At 42.2% G+C, this 23589-nt stretch overlaps 1 protein-coding gene across 1 annotated transcript in view; it reads right to left on the reverse strand.

The window, feature by feature from the left end:
- clybl (citrate lyase beta like) overlaps positions 1-23589 on the reverse strand; it is a 57581-nt gene that overhangs the window by 23461 nt on the left and 10531 nt on the right. The window contains exon 2 of the mRNA XM_084022880.1: positions 1276-1474. Coding sequence (XP_083879006.1) covers positions 1276-1474 — 199 coding nt within the window. The remainder of the gene's footprint in view (positions 1-1275; positions 1475-23589) is intronic.

Raw genomic sequence — 23589 nt, forward strand, 5'->3', positions numbered from 1 at the left:
ATTATTTCCTCATTGTTGCCTTTTAAAATATTTTGGAGCACCTAAAGAGGCTCTGCAACTGCATATGTAATATAGGAATACAAATATGTGGCAAAAAATGAAGAAAGAAAATGGCAAAATGATTTAAAAACATGGAAATTAATATCCAAACTCACACTAGAAGCACCGAACAGAAAAAGAAACATATTATCTTAAAGGGAAGGTATAACTACACAACAACCCCCATGGATTTCCAATTGCCACAGTGGAGAAAGAAGCAGCGAGTGTGGGCGGTGAAGAAAGGGGGCCAGTAGGAAAGGTGCATTATGTTATTGAGTAAATAACTAAATTCTTATATTACACAGTATGACCTGGGAAACTGCACAAAAGGTTAAAGGATTTCCTTTCAGCGCGGTCTCCCTTTAAAAGCCAAAATACACCAATGGTGTGAAAAAAGAAAAAAAAGAAATCGGACACTGAGCTCTGTTATCGATGGAGCAGGATTAAGCAGGGAACTATTTTTTCATTATGTATTGTTATTATTGTTCTAAACGATCTTACTATAATGTAATTTAGCATATACAAGGTAGACTAACTCCCAAGCTAATTGCTAAAATGAAAACGTATCGTATAATTTTCAAAATTCACACATAATGCAAGTAAAAAACTAATGTTTTTCTGTGAAACGAGTGGGACGGAGAATAAAGTGGGTTGGAGCAGGATACTTTAGCGTGAAATAAAATAGAGACACGGAGCTGTCACACGCTGACAGGCTGACATTCACCGTCTGAATGGCTGCATTCCTCCCCCCCCCCCCCCTCTAAACCACATAATAAAGACAGAAAGCTCTGACATCCACCAACTCCATCACAGGGGTCACAGTTTTAGCCTGTCAGTCACACGGGCCGTCGTCTTATTGTCTTTGTCCCGCTACAGGAATAGCCTGCAGCCATATCAATCATCTTTATTATCATGACTTAAAAAACCTTTTGTTGGTTAACTTTTTCCCCCCTCCCCCTCCCCTTTCCTTTATCCCCCACTCTCCAATCACAATTTCATGGGCAGTTCAGCTGGGCCAATGGGGAGGTCGCGTGGGCGGGGGAAGAATGCTTTTAACCTGCTGCATCTGCTGCTTTCCCGCTGCTCGCCCAGTGGGACGTGGTCACCTTGTTTTAAAGGACTCCGATAGGGGGAGGGGGGGGGGGGCTGCCTTTATATCATCATAATAAGGAGGGAAGCTCGTTTTAAACATCTCACTTTTCAGTGATTGGGCCGAGCACCTTTCCATCTACGTACCTTCTTGCTGAGGGCCACGCCGTCCTCGCAGTCCAGCACGGCGCAGTCGACGCCCAGCGACGCCAGCTTCCTCAACTTCCGCTCGTCGTTGCCGGGGCAGTAGAGAACGGCCCTGCGGGGGACGTAGCGCGGCGAGGGGCCCGCCGAGTGATGGCGGCAGCAACGACGTTGCCCCAACCAGGCCGCCACGTTGTCCTCCCTGTCAACACAGATACAAAACACATGAGTTTGTGTACATTTCATTAATCATATGCACGTCTACGCTTGCATACATTACTCTAAAGGTTGTTGCTGCATTCATCTTCATAATATCTCCAGTGTTTATACTCTAAAAAAACGTGAGGATCCAGAAGGAGGCCTCCTCCTCCTCCTTCCTCCTCCAGACTGCAGCGAAAGTCGGGGAAACGTTTCATTTCGGGGAGCTGTGTTTGCCCTTCAGCTGTCCATTTAAGTGGATGAGAGACGTTGACCTGTTGCTTTGCCGCCCTTTGTTGGGAACAAACTCACCCAAACACTGAGCCACTCATATGCTAATGTGGCCACACTGCTGAATACCTAGGCAGGGCAGGAAGTGAGGGAGTGAGGGTGTCAGCGGCGGCTGGAGCCGAGTCATGGGAAAATGTAATGTTTGGGTTAGTCGCTGTGTGATTGTAGTTAATGTTTTAACAGGGGTCGGACAATTATCGGCACCGATATTCAGCATTTTTATGGCTATCGGTCATTTTTTAAGCTGATTTGCACATAAAATAATTTAATTAAAAAACATTTGCTCCGATGCAGCTGCAGTCACTACTCTCTCTATCTTATTTATCTTGACTTCTTTAAACTATTTTATTTATGTCTTAGTTAATTAATTCGTCTTCATAACAATGCTGCTGATAGCTCCCTGCACTTTTGCTTTAAGGTCACGTTGAAAGGTTAATCGGTCAACTCCTCATTACCACTTAAGGTGCAAAACCTACTTTAAAGAGGATTAAATGGAGATGCATGATTAAAATAATTAAACATGAGCAATGTGCTGCATTGTATTGAATATAAGCTTTATTATTAATATGCCTGCAGAACATTTAACTTTAAATTAACCTAAACATTCAAATGATGTTATATCCAGGGGATTTGATCAGCAACCTAATGGTTACACTGTATTGTATGTTTTTTTTGTTAAAGTATCAGCTACCTCTTTACTTTTTCATTTTGCTCAGATGTTCTGCAGTGTTTCTGTTCTGCTTCTAATAAGTTCAGCGAAGCAAGCTACAAAATGTTTTTTATTCTCTGAGGTTTTTATTTTCCTTTAAGCAGCATGCTGCAGCAAAATGTAGGCGTTATGCCCGTTTCACAGCCAAAAAAACATGAAAATAAGTCCATTTATTTGTATTGCCAAACAACTGTAACACCAGTCTGACCAGTCGCTGACATGCTCATCATCACATCTCCCACTCAAATGTGTCAGAAGAGTTTCACAAGCTCAAAGTCACAAAACTTCCCAGTGTGTGTGCTCCCCCTCCCTCCCATACACACACACACACTCCCACCCACACACACACGCAACTGTGCACACCAATAATCACAATCATTGTGCACACGTCTTAATTGTTTGTTCTGTCAATCTGGCCCCCTGAAACAAATGGGCCTAATGAGTAGCTAAATGTTTAGGATCAGATATATCTAATTACAGCGAGGGAAAACAGCTTCTCCCACCACCAACTCTCGCCGGGTATCAGAAGCCCTTCGAGGGATCATATTTGTAATTAGTGTCCTCCTAAGGAAGACAGGAGAAAGAGAGGAAGAGGAGGGGTTGGGGGTATTCCTTCTGTTCAAAAGGAGGGGAGGGGGGAGTGAATGATTCTCTTTTCTTGTCTTTTGCTCTCGAAAAAGAAAAGGAGGAAAAAGTCACTTCAATAGCCACTTAATCCTGTCAACTACGCTTCCGCATGCCCTCCAGTCCCAATCAGGCCTAATCTGCACTGATGCTGCAGTCGTGGCAGGCAGTGAAAAGTTGCTTCCAGCATCTCGGGGCTTCCAGCTACATAGAGTCTATTTAAACTGAAGGTTTAGAGAGAAAATGTGACAAAAAAAAGGTTGAGAGGGGAAAGAAATTGTCAACCAGTGGTAGAAATAATAAAAAGCTCACAGTTATTTCAAGGGAAAAAAGCTGCAGAGAGATGGAGAAGCAAGCATTAGAAAGGAGAATCGTGGGTAAGAGGACGGAGGTGGGAGTGCTGAGTGGAGGGGGGGCAACAGACCTAAATGAAATCAAGTCTATTCTGTGTGTATAGCGCTCAGGGGGAAATGTTTAAAAAGCCATGCTAAGTGCCCACTTAAAAAGGCAAACGTATTATAATATAAGTGAAGTACAAAAAGGACGGTGGGTGTAATTTAAGAGTAGGTTTCATTATGAAGGAAGAGAAAAAAGAGGGGAGGGTGGGGGGGTGAGGTGCCTTGATGTTGGCTGCAGACAAGATACTGGAAGCAGAGGTCAACAACAGACACAATCATCAGCAGTTTTTTTTCTCCCTTAATTCCACTTTGCGCCCTATTTTCTGCTCCTTTGTAACTCACAAGAGGTCTCACTTTACAGTAACAACGAAGAAGAGGAGAGAGGATAAGGCGTGGAGATAACGGCATTTCCTTAAAATACACAAAAGATCTGAAGAAGATCATATGTACGCAGGTCAAGCTTAATTCACCAAATGCGTACAGTTACAGAGCTGTAAGACAAATTCTCTACTGGAGTTAGTTTGGTCATTTTAAATCCACATTGTGCCAAGTTCAAAGACGCTAGGAATTGGGGCAAGCGAACATCTTTTCTTTCCATAGTTGTCACCAAGAGTGCATGGAAAATCACCTTTAATCTTAAACACAGAGGTGATGTTGGCATAATAATAATTATTAAAGAAGTTATTGTCCATTAGTTGTCGGAGTTGTAGAAGAACAAGAAAAAGGACAAGATGAAGAATAAGGCAAATAAAAAGGACAAAAAGAAGAAGAACAAGACAAAGAACAAGAAGAATGAGAAGAAGATGAAGAAAAAGGATAAAAAGAAGGACAACAAGACTAAGAACAAGTTGAATTTGAGACGAAGAAGAACAAGATGAAGAACAAGACGAAAGGACAAGAAGAAGACGAAGAAGAAGACAAAGAAGAAGATGACAAAGAACGGGACAAAAAGAAGAAGGACAAGATGAAGAAGACATAAAAGGACAACAAGACTAAGAATTTGAGATGAAGAAGGTCAGGAAGAAGAAAACCGACAAGAAGAACTAGACGAAGAACAAGACGAAAGGACAAGAAGAAGAAGAAGACAAAGAAAAAGGAAAAAAAGAATATGAACAAGGAGAAGGACAAGAAGAAGGGAAAGGAAAAGAACAAGACCAAGATGAAGAACAAGACAAAGAACAAGAAAAAGAACGAGAAGAACAGCAATGAGAAAAAAGAAAGTGTATGGTTCCAACCCTAAATATCATATGGTTCCAACCCTAAATATCATATGGTTCCAACCCCAGTCAGTGTAAGTCTGGTCAATGCAACACAGATATGAGCACATCTGTCAGCAGTTTATTTGCTTTTCTTTCTCCCCCATTTAATCAATTTACTTTTAACTTCTTTAACAATGTGTTATTTTAGCATTATGGTTTTATACAGTTCAGATTAAATGGCAGAAGTGGTGTCTAATATTGAACAATTTCAGTTTTCCCCATAAAAAACCCCAAAGTAGCTGTTTGCAACAGCAGGCAGCGATAAACATGACAGATATATAGATCGGAGCCGAGCTGGAACCAATGGGGATCCAGTCCCAGTCATCACCTCCCCTATACATACTCAACGTAATCTGGATATTTTTATTTACACCATCACACATCTGGTGGACATTGCCCCATTATTAGATCACTATTGTATATGTATATGTAGTGTTTTATATATTTAACAGTCCCCAAAGTACCACGCACCTACGCTACCAATTTCTTTTTTCTTTTTTACATGAAAGGTTATGATAACACGGGGCTGCGTGGCTAAATTAGCAGCTGTAAAGTGGTGGGACCTGGCCACAGTGACTACGTTTACTGGTCTGAGATCAGAGGTAAGTGTGTGTTAGTGGGTTTATATGGTGCTGCGTGGGGCTGGTTCTCATTAGCAGAGAGGCAGCAGTAGACCCGGGCCCAATGGCATTAAAGGGGAGGGGGGTGTATGTATGTTGTGTTAGACTAGACATGAGCCTTCCTGAGGCGCATGCAGACCCAACAGCACAGTAGGTCATGTTTGGACCTGCTGTCTAACAAATTATTACTGTCAACAGCCCACACTAACATCGTTATGATCCACTTTCAGGCTTATTTCTCTGCATATTGACAAGAAGGGGGATGATAAGCATCACGATACGCATTACGATACAGGGGTTAAGGTTAAAAATATTATTGAATGAATAGATAGATAGATAGATAGATGGATAGATAGATAGATAGATAGATAGATAGATAGATAGATAGATAGATAGATAGATAGATAGATAGATAGATAGATAGATAGATAGATAGATAGATAGATAGATAGATAGATAGATAGATAGATCGCAACCCCCGAATCACAATACGCATCACGATACGTATCACGGTCCAAAATATTACAATGTAGTGCCATACTGTAAAAACTGTTAAAGTATGATGATCGCTCCATCATCTGCATAAAAGTTGTGTTAAGAAAAGTTTACTTTATCATCGACTATTCAGTAAACTATTCATTAAAAATCTATACTAGGGCTACAAAATATTGGGGGAAAATGTTTTTCTGTAATATTGCAATATGAAAAAAATGGGAATATTCCCGCTACATTTCGTAAACTATAAAGATAGATTCATGACAAAATATATTGTACGATTGCGCACCTCTTTGCTGGCTGAGCGGCCGATAACATGCAGATCCATGTCTTCCTCCGATGCCAGAGTGCATCTCGGACAAAGAAGTTCGCCGTTATCGAACCGTCAGCATGATCTTTCCATGAACATAACGTTGTCTGATGTTCTGACGCTCCCCGTACGACAATAAACCCACCTTGAACTACATATCTTATCTGCACCGCTCTCACACAGCGGTGTACACTGATCTAGTCTTTTGCCACATTCAGCTCCTGTTTTCCCCCGAGCTTCATCTCCTTATCTGTTAAATCCCCCGTCATGTAATCCACACAGATGCACAAACAGGTAATAACTTGTCCCTGTAAGGACCTGGGATATCACACTTTTAATGCATATTCTTCTGGCATTTGGTGCTTCCATCACAGAGCAAGTCACTTATATTTCTAGGAGCTTATAAGTTTACACCAATTTTGGGTATGGGTGGTTATATGGGACCTCCTCATTAGGGATGCACCAATACTGTACTCATACTGGTTCTAAACTACTGAAATAACAGTTGAGCTCAGGTTTAGTGGTGTATACACGTTGTCTTTTAACAAGAATGTAACCAGGGGGACTACTGATGGTTCGGGTAATTCAAACATCCTACAACATTCTGACCAATCAGAAAACAGGTGTTTCGGGCGTTGTTGTTGTACCGATTGCAGTCCGAACACAAATACAACATGTGTGAGACATTTATCCCTGAATTTGAACAAAGGAAAACAACCAACAGGTCTGAAAACACCCTAAAACGAGCCAGTCTAGCCAGGTAACGCTCCAGGTTTCAGAACAAGCTAGGTTTGAATACACCCCAGAAGAATATGTTGTAGAAGGAAGCTACAACAGAGGACTGTGGTTTGATATAAAAACACAAAAGACATTCATTTTGACGTAATAACTTATGTATATATTTCCTAATAAGTGCACAATATGACGATGTGATATTAAAGAGCATTCTCTGGTTTATAATTTTGGGAAGACATTTTACTGCAAAATATATGAAGATTTAAGAGATTTTCACAAAATGACCATTTCTAATGAGTCCTATGGAGGGAGCCTTTAGTTTGTGATGTTTTGACAAAGTTCTTGTTTGCTATGTAATGTCCTATATAAGAAGTCATATATGCTTCAATATTGCTGGGACATTTTAATGCAGTACATCCACAAGTCAACAGAAACAGGAAGAGCATATTAGATCTTAATAAATATTCAACTTGACATAACGTCTATGTCATAACATCTAGCCACTGCTGATTGCTAAGTGAATGTTGAATTGTGTAGTAATTGCTTCATTATCGTGACATGATGATCACAATTTCCTGTAACTGGACTGGCCTCCACCTGGCAGCATAATAGCCTAATTCAGGTGGTAATATTCATCCTGCCACATGAATTACAGCAGATAACAAGAGGTTCCACTCCAAAAACAGACCCCGACGACAGCCTCCCCTCTCAATATGTAGATTTCCACAATTATCTCCAGCATGGTGGTGCGGGCAGAAGCTGTGTCTAAAATGCGCAAAATTAAAGATCTGTGTTTTCTACCCCACAATAATCAGATGATTCTTAATAAGCAGCCGCATACCTCAAAAAATGTAGTTTGCATAAAGATGCCAGATTAAATAAAGATGAATAAAGAGTAGGAGGGGGAGAGAGAAAAGAAAATCGATGTTCCTGAAGCATAAACAGGCTGCAGAAAGCCGTCCACGGGTGGGAAATAAAACGGTCAAAAAGTCGTCGATATTTACCTCGCTCCGTGTCCACCTGCCTGTCTGACACCTCTTTTTTTTTTTTTAAGCTGAAACATTCCCCCCAAAATACGGCCCTCCTCTCAGCATGACGCTGCATGTGTATGGGGTTTGTTGTGGGGGTTTTTTGCACACTGCCTCGGGTCTGAGGACACAATTGGATGGCCTGAGAAATGCTGAAAAATTAACCAGAGACACCCAAGACAGCGAAAGGAAAGAATCAAACACTTGTTCTACTTTTTTCTCTCTCCTCTGCCCCCCTGCTTTCTCTGCTTTGCCCTCCAGCAAATTACAGCTTGGGATGAGCAATCCTTCTCCCCCAACCCCACAATAGATGGGGGGGCTGGTCTTTCAAGCACGCTGGACCCGCTAATGTTATTACTGACGTGATTCAAAAGATAGCATATTTAATTTGCTCTGAGCAACACTTGTAACTCCGTAGCAACGCATATGTTATACAAGAGATTATGATTCACCCAATCTAACCCGAGTCTGCAGCCATGTAACTAAATACATCTCACTTCCTCAGATTATATCACCTCTGGACCCACATCTTCCTCTTCTCGCTTTAAAAAAAGAAGCTAATTCCAGTGACAATGATGTCCCTCGCCATCAACAATACCCCCTTTTTACTCCTCCTTCTCCCGTCCAACGTCTTCTTCCCCCCTTTCCCGTCTCATTAGTTTGGGTTTTATGCCTTAATCTACACAATGAGGATGAAGTCATGGCAGTTATCTGCGGCAGCCAATGTCTGCCTACCTGTAATCCTTCCCAAAGTCCCCCGGCTTTTTCTCAGCTCACAAATCGGCACACAATGCTTTTATGCGAGGCCTCCGCCGTAATGCCCGGAGACGACTGCAGCCTCTTTTTTTCCCCTTTTCTCTTCCCCTTCTTTTCCCCCATCCCTTAACATAAAACTAGTTAAATCCCACTCCTACAGAAGAAAAGAGACGTCTTTATCCGAGTCTGAGGACAAGGGGAAAGAAAGAAAGGAACGAGGGCCATCGTTTGTGATATATACAAGCTGGTCGTGATGCTAGCTGTCTGTCCAGCAACTCGATAAATCCATCCAAGCATTGATTACTGAGCAACTCGTACAGTATATATATATATATATATATATATATATATATATATATATATATATATATATATAGCAGAATGTGCTCTTTTAATAAATACAAAATGGTTTAATGCAAAATATAATGCATTATGCAGCACTAAATGTGTGCAGAATAATATGCTTTAGATGACAAAAAAAAAAGAAAAACGAATCCCCAAAGAAAATCAATGAATTTATCATTAAAAGTTAATTGAGAGGGGAGGTCAAACAAGTCGCTCCATTCGAGGAGGGCATAAGGGGGTTAGCTTTTAACTTAGCATTTTTATTGACTCCGGCAAAACAAAATGAGCGGGCTCTGTAAGGATTGTGCACTCTGCATTGGCCATTCAGGCCCTCAGAGCCCCATTGTAGTACTTTGAAGGAGAATGAAAGGAAACCCCACTGGTGGAAATGCAGTGGAACAGCCCCACAACAGGCCACAACTGTTCCCTTATGCATGAAAGGCAGGGACATAAAAGAAAAGATGGACTTCTGAGGTAGGGCCAAAAACAAAGGCAACAAAAGTGCTGATCACGAGGGGATGACACGACTCGTCTCGGCAGAAGGAGCGGGGAGAAAAGGGGGCCGGGGGGGGACACAATGGCACTCCCGGCCAAATGACACGTTGAAGAATTGAAAAATCCACACAAGTGTCTTCTCAATTCAGTAAAACCCACAAGAGCTGGGTGACTGTCGGCTGGACCCCGGTCAGTCCAAAAAGGGGAGTAGGGGAGGAGGAGGAGGGGTGGACTGTAACAGCCCACTAGCTTTTTGTTTTCTCCCTCTTTACTTTCTTTCCCAAATCTTTCCGTGTTTTTTGGCAAGCAACTTGGCAAGGGCAGAGACGGACTGGGGTGACGGCTTTAGTCTGCACTAAACACCAAAAAAAAAAAAAAAAAACGAAAACCAAACCTAATCAAAGCGTGGTGGGTTCCGCTCCCGCAGCTTCCGTTTTGATCTGCTGGCTGTCTGAGCGTCTGATCTGTTTCTGTTTGTGTCCTAAAACACAATTATGCTTCTGCCTGCCCTCCATGGAAACAGTCGGACGGACAAAAACATGTTTGCTCTCGTTCAAAAGGCATCCTCGCTTTCGAGCCACCACAGCGTAATGGCTGCTGATATGGGTGCCAACGATTTCACATGTCATACCAAAAACCCAGAATAAAAGCTTTGTTAAATAGGAACACTTCCTGCCGATTTTTCACCCCGTTGGCTTCGACGCTGGGAACGACTGTGAGGATGGGTTTTTTTAAATATTATTTCCCATCGTAGGAATTCAATATTTGTTTCACTGTAGCGTGTGTGTGTGTACCTTAAATGTGAGGAATTTGCGTGACAAAGACATTAATTTAAGTAAAATACGCTGGCATTGATATATGACATATACAAATTTTCTGCAGTGCATGTGTAAAAAAAACTGATTTTCTTGCAAATAATAAAACCTACAGAAAAGTCCCAGCCGGGCCTACTCGCTGTAAGGCCAAGCGCCGAGCGGTGCACTCCACAGGTGAAGGCCCTCCTCCACGATAGCCCGAGGCCTATCCCACAATTCATCACACATACCCACGGGCCCCTTTCACTGGCCATCAACCCACGTCTGATTAATGGATCGATGTGGTAATTGATTAGCGAAGAGGAGGTGGGAATAACAACATAGGTCAAACGTCAATAATGTCCTCCCTACTCACAAAAGGTGGAAGACATAAAATGTACCAGTGATAGCCTGCAGCCAGACCTCTTACCCATCAAAGCCCTGGCAGGGCTAACATAAAGGCCCCCGCCCCCATTCTCCGGACTGCCCTGCCCTCCCCTCCACACCGCTCCTTTTCTCTTGGTAATGCTCTCTGTTAAAGTGACAGGAACCATTCTGGGAGCTGCTTGTCAGCTCACCTTCATAAAACAAGCCGTAAAGCGGCAAATAACAGGCTTATATGGCTTCATTATGCCAGCTATGCAGGATCACAGTCCTGGGCTGAGGGCTGATGGGGGGGTTGCTGGTAGTAGGGGAGGCGGGGAGAATGTTGGCAGGACAGCCGGTTCTCGTGGAAGGTTTGTTGTCCCAACGGCTGTCACCATGTCCATGTTTGCTCAGGATAGAGGACCACTTGACCCCCTTCAACCCCGTTCCCCCCCTCCCGAAATCCAAAGCAGGACAAACAAGGGAGGACTTCACTTTGGGGATGCTGCGACAGCTCAGGTTAAAAAAAAAGTTAAAAAAGATTACTATAGCAGAAACCACGATGGCATATCCGAAAAAGGGAGGAGAGCCGGGGACAGATGGAGCGTGCATCTGCGTCGGTAAACCTTTGGCCGTGGCGGAGAGGTCCGGACGCGAGAGAGATTCTCATTTATTTCATGCAAATATCGCCTGTTTCACAACCTGACAGTGGGGGCTGAGAGGCGGTCAATATCTCAGGTTGTGGCCAAAACTCTTCCTCCCCCCTCTCGGTGTGTCAGAATCAGCCACGGATGCCTGGCAGAGGCCCGTGACACAAATAAGCAACTCATGTTGATTTGCTTCAAACGGAAATTCAGCCATATCTCGGACAAACATCAACTTAAACATGCAATGACGATCCCTCTGCAAAGCTTCAATAAGAACTATTTTTTTAAAAAGTTCAAATATGAGGCATAAAGGTTGCAGAACATCTGGTCGGCTAGCTAACACTGCCCCTTTATTTTATTTGCTTGTTTTTTTCTCCAATGCTTTCAACGTTTTATGTAAAGCCCTTTGAATTGCCACGTTGTTGAAAGCTGCTATACAAATACTTGCCTTGCCTTGATGTACGTCTGTGTCATGTGACCAGTCCCCAAGTCAGATCAGTCACTTATCTCTTTAGCAAAAAGGCGGTGAGGCGGCGGTACAAGCGGCATCACTGTGATCATTGTATAGTTAATGTCACCTCCATCAACATTAGCACCATCTTACATGCAAACCAAAGGGAGGGGGGGGGGGGGGGCTGACACACTACTCACGCGCGCTCTATTCTGAGGCTGACACTTGTTCTCTGAGGGGCGGTGTTCAGCTGTCAGGATTACAGTGCACGGGAGAGAAAGAGGCGGAGGAGAGGTGGGGAGCTTTCTCCACAACTCATGTCACCGGGGCTGACTGCAGCGGCGGCGGCGGCATAGAAAGAGGAGAGGATTGATTGGTGTTTACTTTTAAGCGGCCCTCTCGACCAATGGCGAAGCGCGTTGTCCCCCTGCGTGCACCGCGACCATCTTCCCATGACAATAAATAATCAAGCCTCACACCTATTGTGGCTGCTTGGTGCAGACTCTGAGGTCAGGAAGTCCCGCCCCTTTGTGTCCCAAAACACTGGAGCATTTTGGGAAAAAGAAATGTGTAAGGTAACATTTGAATTGTGTTATAAATTATTGATGTTCGTTGATTTAAAAAAGATAAGTTTGCATGTCAAGAACATGGCTCAGAGGTAGGGGATCCAAGTGAATTAGTTTAGATCCTGATGGCAACTTGATAGCAGCCTCTGCCATCAGTGTGTGTGTGTGTGTGTGTGTGTGTGAATGTGACCTGTAGTGTAAAACGCTTTGAGTAATGATTCAGAATTCCACACGCAAATATATCATTACCTCAAGTAAACGAGCAAGATTCGTTCATGTGAGTAAAAAAAACAAAAGAAAAAAACACACACAAGCATTGTAGCTTCAACGAGAAACATCACCTACTTAATTACATATTTTTACAGTCTGATATTTTAGCAGTGAGAAAAGAAAATGCAACTCAAAAATAATCATGGCACAATTCAAATGAGATCAAAAATTATACTTTTAAAAAAACAAAAAAAAACATGACCATACAGAGGTCACATGCCCTAAAAAGACCTATTTGGATCTAAACTCAACATCAAAAAACGTTGGGAAGGGTGATGCACATGGACACACACACAAACACACATTTATGACTATTACATTCATTTGGCACAAGGCCATAACGATCCAAATATGTTGCAACTGAACCATATGGATACACACATCGGTGCCTAATCTAACAAACACACACACACACACAGCCACACATTGCCATCTTGAGCCTCCTGGATCACCGAGGCCATCTGACCGTGTGGAGGACTGAATGCATTAAGACCGGCGAGGTGGCTGCACTACTCCATCTCTGGCCAGCTCGGTTACATAACCCTCCATGATATGAATGCATTAACACCATTAGTTCTGCAGGTGAGGGCCTCTCACTGCTCACAACCACCTCACATCCACATAACAGGTAAATGTTGCTGCTGCCACGTCAAACCAGCAGAGCGCATCTACACAGGCAATTAATAATAAGGAGTTTTCACCCATTTTCAGGATGTTTTCATAAAGCAAGTTGGGATTTTAAAGCAGGAGAGGACTCTACAGGTGTCAAGGGAAGAAACATGTGTGGGAAGGGAGGGTGGTGGATTTAAGGTGGGGGGTTGATGAAGGTCAAAGCAGATGCATTCATTAAGGAATGGACAAAGCTAAAGGACGGGTCTTTTAACTTGCACTAGATGGGACAGTCTGGGGCCGGGGGTGAGCCTGGATGTGGATTTGACTGGGACAGTAGATCAGATGGTACATCAGACTAGTCGGATATTTGGCCTGCGATGTGATATGTCCTACGTCTGATCTCTATGCCCCCACCCACTCATCCGCCCGCCCACCCGGGCCCAGACACAAACACGCCCCCCGGACCCCGACTCGGACCTCAGGAAAAAAAAAAAAACTTGACAGATGGGTGTACTGGAAAGATCCACTCAGGAGACTAAAACATACTAAAGGCTCTGTCTGTCTGACGTTTGGAGGGAACCAAACCAGAGAAAAAAAGAGAAAAAACAGGGCAGAGAAAAAAGGGGACATCTGTGGCATTTGTCTTATTTCCTCTCTTGTGGTACATGATGTGTCATGAGTAGGCACAGTCTTTTGGATCATATTCCATTTAATTAATGAAACACACACACACACACACACACACACACACACACACACACACACACAGCTCCTCATCTCTTCCCTGTAAGTTGCCTGTGCCCCCAAGTGGCGGAAAATTCAAACTGCATGCGTTTTAAACTTCAGCACCCAAAAATCATTCAAAACTCACTCATTTATCATCACATTTGTATTGAAGCATTAAACCAATTTTTAAATTTAAACAAAAAAACACTAAGCATAAGTGACTACAACTAAGAAATACCTTCAACGTGGTCTTTTAGAACTCAAGACGTTACATAACTCAATTATACTCAAAAATAGAAATCTGCTCAGTCAATTTTGTGAGATAAAATACGGCACAAAGACGTCCAAGTGGGCAAAAGAGCAATTTGTTGATCTTTAATGCATCGTGTTTGCATTAAAAATTAATAAAATGACCCCAAAATAAAATATATGGTGACTTTTTAGGGGGTTTCCCACTATTGGCCAAAACAACAATATAATTAAAAGCTAATTTGTCGTCACTGAAGTGTAAGACTTTTTTTTTTTTTTGAAAAGAGGAATTTTAAGTAATAAAGCGTATGCTCCCTATAGTGTTGTAATGACAGACGCTTCATTCTTTCAACCAACGGGGATGCCTTTTGCCCTCGACTTCTGCCCAGCCCCAAGCCTTTAATTAAGACTGGCTTAGGCCCGATTGATCCTGACACACCAGGAAGTTTCTTGAAAATCTGACTGCCAAAACCATGGAAGTATTATATAGGCCACAACCCCCCCCACCCAATAGCAGCCCAGAGCCCCTCCCCACACCCCACATACAAAAAAAAAAAAAGGATTGTAAGCCAAAAGCCCCTTCCAGTCAGTCCGTGAGCCTTTACAGGATCGTGGTGCTCCTGCACATTCAGCGTTAACCTTCACCCGCTAACAATCGTATCTACACGAACACGACATGTACGGCGTCTGCTCGCACTTAAGGCCTCGCCACAAAATGGCTCGACAACAGTAATTAAGCGATTAAGTCGCGTAAAGTCGATTGTATCCAGTTTAATCCTCACATCCAACTTTGTTATGACTCTTAACACGATGCAAAACGTCTCCGCTACACACACACACACACACACACACGCCGCCACATCATTAAATCAACACATTTCCTGTAGCAAGAAAGCTGCGCTGCAAATAGAAGGCTTGGGATTGTGGGGTTGTGTTCACCACATGGGGAGAAGTCTTGTACACAGGGGCTTTCACCACAACGCCATGAAAGCAGGAGAGCACCACCACAAACCGCTGCCTTCGTTTTAGCTGACTCAACAACAAAAATGATCCGAGGTCAAAGGTCCACGTATCGATCCTGCAGGACTACGGGGTTTTTTTTCTTTGGGTGGGATTGTTGTAGAATAAAACGTCTGATATCAGGAATGCTTTTTTATAGTGATGCATGCTGTGATGTTTTAAAGCGTCGTTTTGCAATATGCTGCAGGGAGCGAGGGAGAATTGTTTTTTATTGCTGTATGAACCATTAAAATTCAGAAGCAACTTGTTCCAGTGAGAATAAACAAAATATTCAACAAAATCTGCTTTATTAGTTAATTACAAAAGTAAACCACAAATACAGTGATTATAGCATGAGCATGAGCGTAGGACTAGAGGTAAAAAACTGTCTTCTTCATCTGTCAAAAGAACGAACAACCATCCGGGTGGTTACCTCCAAGGTGGTGGAAGAAACGATGGGCAACACTCGTGCAACTTAATGCAATAAACGACACAATCGAGGTAAAGAGTACCGGTAAGTAAAAAGAAGGTTTGCAGAATCAAACCATGAAATTATAGTCATTTAATTTAGTGAATAATTGCTTGAAAGTACAACAACAGTTTTCGCTTGTGGTCAGAATGGTGACCTAACGATTCGATTATTAAACGATTCTCGATGCATCTCTATTTTTGATTTAAATATACTGAGAATTTTTCCTTCAGATCTTTCAAACCAATTCCAATTTGTAGGATACAGTTGATGTGTTGCATTATTATTATAAAATGTGGAAAGATTGCCCCAGATTTTTTTCTTTTAATCAAATAAAACATTTTTAAAATAATAATCGATTGTATATATTTTTTTTTAATAAAAAATAAATTTAAAAAATAAATCTATTTTATATTGCATTAAATAAAATTAAAAAAAATGTTTTTCACTGTAGAAATAGGGGATTTTTGATCATATATTCTTTCATTTGGACAAAGTTCCACTTCTTTCATTCTTCACTGAATTGTTGAATGAAGATCAAGAGTCTGATTCAGTAATACTGCGTTTGCCCCGCCCCATTCTGGTTGACCACCTCAGGACCCTACTTTGGAAAGAATATAATCATGTTTGAATTTCCGACATTTGCCACCAGACAGGTGGCAAATGTCGGAAATTTCCTGATGCCCAGCCTCTACATGTTATCATATGTAATGTAATACAACAACACCACACACGGAGAACAAAAATGGCGACTCTCCAATCAACAGTTCCCTAACAGCCTAGCATCAGAAAGGCATTAGTGTCGGCTTTAACGGCGCGGTATTTAACCGAGGGCTGTTACATCGTGTGAGAAACGTTAGGCAGGTGTTCCCCCGTTTTTTACACAGATTAACTCGCAGTGTTTCATCAACAGCTCATTTACAGACAAACAAACCGTGTTCAGAAAGAGCAGGACTAATTACCGAGTCGTTTCTGAATACGCCAGCTGGCATCTGCACTTTACACGGCATTTTGACATAATCCAGTATTAGAGTCGTATTAGTGGAGCTTTAAGTATACAGTTGCGATGTTTTAAGTCATGCCGTGACTCACACTCATGATGTTTGTCAATTTAAAGGATCATTTTGTACATCAGGAGAGTCCTCAGATAACTGTTGACGTAATAGGTAATTCTAAAAGACGCGACTCTCTCTGAAGCTACAACGCCGGTGTGTTCGGTACCAGGACGTAACGTTACTCACGCCAACAACGGCTCTCGCTCCTTCTTTCTCTTGCCGGCTGATAAAAAGTGTTGCTGAATAAAACATAATCAAGTGAGCTAACGTTGCATTTGTGCTTGGAGCGTAGCCAAGTTAGTTTTCTAGTCTTCAATGCAAATTATCGCTTAAATTGACAAACATCACACGTGTAATTCACGATTCCCAATTCAAACGGGACTGAAGAATGATTTGTCTCTCACCGGTTCCTACAATACAGACGTTTGCCACTGATATGAATGGATCCATGACCCTCCTCCCGACCTGAACCTCATGGAGGTCTAGATTCATTCTTTTAGTAACACTATGCAAAGTATCGGCAGAATCCTTGAGGCCTTTTCAGCCAATATATCAATCGGAATTTTTCCAGAACGACACCTTGAATTCCATGCCGACATCACAAAAATAAATGAATGAAAACATCCCAGCCTAAATAGTAGACCAACTATAAATAACTACAGCTCATTTTTCTACTAGATGTAAAAGTGATTTATCATTATATTATTACATTTCTTACTGTCATCACAACAGGTATTAGTTCGTTGCAAAACCAAAATGTTGTCAACATCAGTTCTTTCGTCTATCACCATTATCACCACACTTTAAATATTTATCAGATACCTTTCCAAATATTTATAACTTTTCGGGAATTGCTGTGAACCACTCTCCACGTCAGCATTCATAAGGATCCACCAAATGACATTTATTTAAAGACAATGCATTACTTCTAAAAACTGGTTGCTGACAAGTAATGTAGCATATAAAAGGCTAGTTTTTTATTATTAAACAGAGTTGATACAGTGCTTACTGCACACTACCAGCAACAAAACAGCATCGCCAGTTTAAAAAACAAACTCTCTGGTCTAACTCAGCTACAAACATGAAAACACCAAATCCGTCAGCACGTTAGTGTGTCATCAAAATCATCACAAATGCGTTATTACTAGCTTTAAAAGGGGGGTAGTATTAAAATCCAGGGCTATTAGGTTTCATTTGGGAATGTTGCACAGGTGTTCCTGTTTTTATACAAATTGACTGACATCCAGTGTGTCATCAACAGCTCATTTACAGGCAAACCAAAACTGTGTTCAAACAGAACAGGGCTCATTTATTACAGTGCAATTTCTGTATATGCCAGCTGGCATTGTGTATGTTATTCTCCTGCAGTTTTGACATAAACCAGCATTAAAAAAGTATACAGCTTTACAAGATAGCAACACTTTTGTTTTCCACGCTGCAGAAAGCGAGAGTCCGTTCCATGAAGCGTGATGGTTCTAGAAAGGTTGACAAATGTTAGCGAAGCGAGGGTGTTAATGCTGTCGTACTTCCTGTGACATCAGCAGATGAAACATAAACACGGACGCAACATCAAAGTGGAAAAGTGAGAAGGAAAAAGCAAGACCCTACCTTGGCCCTGTTTCTCCATTGAGGGTGTGGTGTTGGCGAGGGTGGAGCAACTGGGCAACAACCAGTTGCCCCTTCCTTCCCCTACTGGGAGGATCATGGAAACTCAAATGTCACATGGTCAACTTGTCTGGCACCAACACAACCCAGACTGAAATGTGTTGGGATGATACAAGAGCTTTGAATGTAGAGAAGAGGAGAATTCTCAAGGGTGTTTTTAGACTTGAAAGTCCGGACCGCGGTCCAAACCAACGGTCGTATTCAGTTACGTCGTACACACTTGATCCGGTTAAATTTGGTTTCATGTTGCGATATTACAAGCGCACTAAAGAACTTTGCATGAGCTGTCGTTATCGCCTACATGGGCTGCGTCTCCCGATACTTAACGTTGGTTGGATCGTAGACTGGTGTGCATCTAACATCAGCGTATTGTCAATTCGATGGGTAGCCTCTTCTGTTTCCGCGTTTTTTCTTGTGTTTTATCTGACCAAATTAACTATTAGATATCGTTTCCTCTTCTTAATATTCTATTCCTAATTACCTGCCTCAATTTCCTGTAATTGGTCTGAAAGTCCAAACCATCCAAAAAGTTGTTTTCACACTGCAAATGAACCGAACCGTGGTTCAGTTTTATCCGAACTCTTTAGGTCGGACCAATTTTTGGTCCTTTGGTGCCAGACCACACTGAAAAGCCAAAGGTCCAGATCAAAATAAGACAGATGTGAAAGCACCCTAAGTCAACAAGACAACCTCCACTCTATAATAACGATCAAATCTATTTGTGATTGAGAGAATGCGATTTATGGATACAAGGGTTGGAACTGATGAGGAGGTTGTTATGGTAACTATGCCGTATCTTACAATAACATTTATACTTTTATAATCAAACCATCACAAATAACCTTTCATCTTGTGAAATACAGGTTTTTTTTAGGAACAGTAGATCAAAAATCAAGGTGTGAAGCTGACCCGCGTTGCTGGAATCCAGAGAGCGATAATACGGGCATCAGGTACAGGAAGTCATTAAGAAGATTTCCTGAACACGGAGCAGAATGGGTGTTGGCATATTGTTGCTGGAAATGTCTGCTGATTGACACGGGGCACGACGGTCGACACGCACACTGTTTTGACTGGAGTGTAGCCTAATGGCCAAAAGTGTTTTGGAAATGTTATGCAGGGAGGGCTTTTAAAAAAATAATAATAATAATGCATGCATAAATATTTCAAGAATAAGAAAGCTTAGGAAACTACAAACACGAGGAGAAATTCTGAATCACAAGAGAGGAGCTAAAACTTGGAGCTCTGAAAAGATGGCTGAGTTTTTTTCTCCAGTTTAGCAGCTGGCTTTGTGCCTCTCCGTCTCTCTCTAGAGGTCCTAGTAGTAAAGCCGGACTTCAAAAGCGCCTTATCACTGTCACATTCTCTCTCAGAAGAGAACACAGTAATGGAGACCGGATGCTCGGGCTTACGCCGGGTTAGGCCGACACGAGGAGACGAGTGAAGAAACGCTTTGAATGTTGCCTTGTAAAAAGGAAGAGCTCCCGTACAGGCCTCCTGACCTTCCAACAACACTTCCTTCCCGACGACCAAAGGAATGCTGCGTCAGGTTTTACAAATTACTATCAATCCGTGTGCATTTGGAAGGGAGTTATGAGCCCTGTATAAAGAAAAACTCAACCTTCAACCTACATCTTAAGGAATATAACTATAATAGAACAGAAAATAATGTGGTAATACCAAGGAGTTGACGATATATTGAATTTACATAGGCTCTACAAAAGATGGATTATTTCTGAATGGGAGCATTTGAAAAACGTTGATTCTCTGCAAGGATGTGATGCTCTGAGACTCGTTTGTCTTTAAAGCATCTCATGAATAAAACTGAACTTGAAATAATGTGAAGGGAAACAGGAATGTGCACAATTGACTCCATCACATAGATTGCTATGAAACTACATCTTAGCCCTTCTTTCATCCCTTTTGTATACAAATATCATCAGACACAATTTGCATCCATCATTTCCACATCTTACTGCTATTAACGTGCGCAGGCAACCAAACTGCAATTTAATATACGCATATTAGTCTGATCTTTCTAAAGGACCTGAATTGGCTCCCTGGTGAAGGTTCGGTCAGGTTTATGTCCTAATTTGATCTTCGAGGAGTTCTGGACTTCCGTGTAAAAAGTACCATATACATGTCATCTCCGCCTCCTGCCTGCCTCTTAGCCCGACTATAGGACTACAACAGAAATTTGTATTAATTGCGATATTCTGCAGAATTTCAGAACTACGAGCACAGATGTATTTTTTATGTATCTGATCTATTTTATATGCATACTCCAACAAACACCTGCATCTATTGCTGCAGTATCAACACACTGCCCAGTATATCATCACACATTCTACAAAGTTTGGATTCTGTTTGTATTTTTGCAAACAATGGAGTCAAATGTACAAACGTACAAAAGATTCTCCATGTTCTCTGCCTCTCCCTCCCCACCCGGCTAACTCCATCTAACACACAAGGTCCCCACTTTGACTGTGGCTTCATCCTGTATTTTCCAATTATCACCTTTTAAAGGCCAGCTGGGTGCATTCCAAACCATCGGGGGGCAATTCCATTTGCATTGCTCTGAGACAAAGTCATGCCCAAGTACTTTCATGCTAAAGTTCATAACAGACAGTGGAAGAGGAACGCTGGTGCTGGAGAAAGAAAGTCCCGGATACATTCAGCCAGAAACAATATAATGAAAATAAAAAGTGATTTTCTTTATAAATGTCAAGACTTTAAAAAGAGGAGAGACTGAGGTAAGCTGGTGAACAACACCCCCGAGCTGTAACAAGTTACAATAAAATAAAACACACAACCAGCATCTTGACCCAAACTTTTCTCATTTCAGATCAATGTGGTTTCTCCTGCGAGTTCTCCTGCTTGCAATTACAGCTCATTATGCTGATTTTATTCTCCCTTTCTCAATAAACTTGATTTTTTTTTAAGCAGCTCCAGGAATATTTCACATCTATTTTTATTTATTTAGGTCAATTTTGTTTTTATGCCCATTGAAATTCCCTGCAATCAAAAACGGGTCTCTTCCTTCTATTGAATTGACCATTGCATCTGGGAGGGGGGGGGGGGGGGGGGGAGGGGGTTACTGTTCCATTTGCTTTGCACATTAATGAACGCTGCCTCCTCTGCCTTGCCTTTAGGCTCCCTTCCTAGTTCACCAGTCCAAACCTGTGTTTGATTTCCCCTCTCCTGCATATAGCAGCATTTAGCTGTGAATTAATTTTCGTGTTTGGATATACCCTGCTGAGGTGTGATGCCGATGGCGCATAATCAAAGTCTGCAACACTACCTACGGGTAAAGATGAGGGCCTTGTGGGTATTTCTTCCCCAGTGTAGCTGGACGGTGGACGGAGGGGAGGTGGAGGTTGGATGGTGGGTGGGGTGGGGACTAAAAGCGGAGATAAAGAGGGGTCAACGGGCAAGAGACAAAAGCAGAAGTCAGCGACGGGACAATGTGACATTTGACACAAAAGGAATAAACGCATTGTCTTTGTGGAAAGGAGGATAAGTTTGGCCGTGTGGTGTGCAGCTGTGAGTGTGTGTTTGTGATAATGCGCATGTCTCTTGGCCATTGGACAAGACACGCACCCACAGCCACAAGCCCAACACCAGCAGCCGCTAACACGGTGTGTCTAATGCTCCTATTTAGCGTTTTGGGGGTGCAGCGGCGCGTGGCCTGAGGTTTTTTTTTTGGGAAGGGGAGCGTGGATAGCACCTAGCCTGACAGCTGCGCCCCCCCCCCCCCCCCCCCCCCCCCCCCCCCAAAAAAACGGAGACAAAAGCCCGGAAGAAGTACCGCATCAACGAAGACGGGACTAAAAAAAAAAAAAAAAGCATGGCAATTCTGCTTGTCAGTGCGTAGTCCACTTTCCCCATCTTTAAACAAATACATAAAAAAGTGGCTCATCATGTGGTACGTTTAGATTAAAAGCAGAAAACAAACTAATTCACAACAGACTTTATATCAAACGAAACAAGCAGAAACCTTTGATAGGAGGGAGTCTCTTTGTCATGCTGCTCATGTTTGTTGAGTCCGCTTTTTTTTCAGCCTTTTAACAAATCGCAGCTAGGCTTCATTTTTTTTCAATCTATTGATTTAATAAGCTTAGGTGGTGGGGGGCGTACGGGGCTAAACAAATGAAGTGACGTGTCTTCAGACTAACAAACACCGGTGTAGTTGGTGTTTGATGAACAGCTAAAAGGGGGATTTACAGTAAGCGACATTTCTCCTGTTTTATCGTGCATGCATTTACATAGGGTGGAAGGGGGTCAAGTTAACATCCACATCTATCAGCATTTAGGGTTAATTTTTAAAGAATAAACCCTTTATTTATACACCCAGAGGTGTCTCCCATTACTGGTTCAGCTAATAGAAGCAAAAAGGACTTAATAATTACTTGCTTGTTGCCACAACAGCCATTAGGGTGATAATTAGGCCTCAGTGAGATATTTTAACTCCTTTAAATGCTTTTGTTTGATCTGAACATGCATGTTTCCCAGATGGATATCCTGCATTAATTAAATCGCAAATTAAAAAGGCCTGGGAACTGGATCAGATGGTTTAATCAGCAGTCCTCCACGTCTCACAATAAAGGTGAATTGTAAAGAAGTCGGACACTGGAGGTCAAATTTTCGGGGCCTGTGCTGGATTTGAGCTTTTTTCTTTATTGTGTTGGTGTGAATAGATACTGACTGTGTGCTTTTCTTGGAGCCCGGCGAGGCAGATGAAACACCAGTAAATGTGAACTGGGGATCAAGAAGTACTCTCACAAAAAAGGGTGGTGCAGCGTTCCTGGCTTCCATATCAATGACTGGCCCTGTTAGAAAATGGAAAGCTAAATATTTAGAATACGTCTTAACGGCAAAATAGGAAAACTATCCATCCCTCGCATAAAAGGAACTTCCTTTATTATGCCACACACACACACACACACACTCACACTCACACACACACACACACACACACACACACACACACACACACACACACACACACACACACACGCACACACACACACACACACACACACACAGAAAGAAAAAGCTCAAAAATATCCACTGGTTTAAATTAGACCATCAAACAGCCAGCTGCCGATTTGTTTCCTGTGTGTGTGTGTGTGGTGTGTGTGTGTGTGTGTGTGTGTGTGTGTGTGTGTGTGTGTGTGTGTGTGTGTGT

Source organism: Eutrigla gurnardus, assembly GCF_963514095.1.
Source record: "Eutrigla gurnardus genome assembly, chromosome: 12".
Taxonomy (NCBI): Eukaryota; Metazoa; Chordata; class Actinopteri; order Perciformes; family Triglidae; genus Eutrigla; species Eutrigla gurnardus.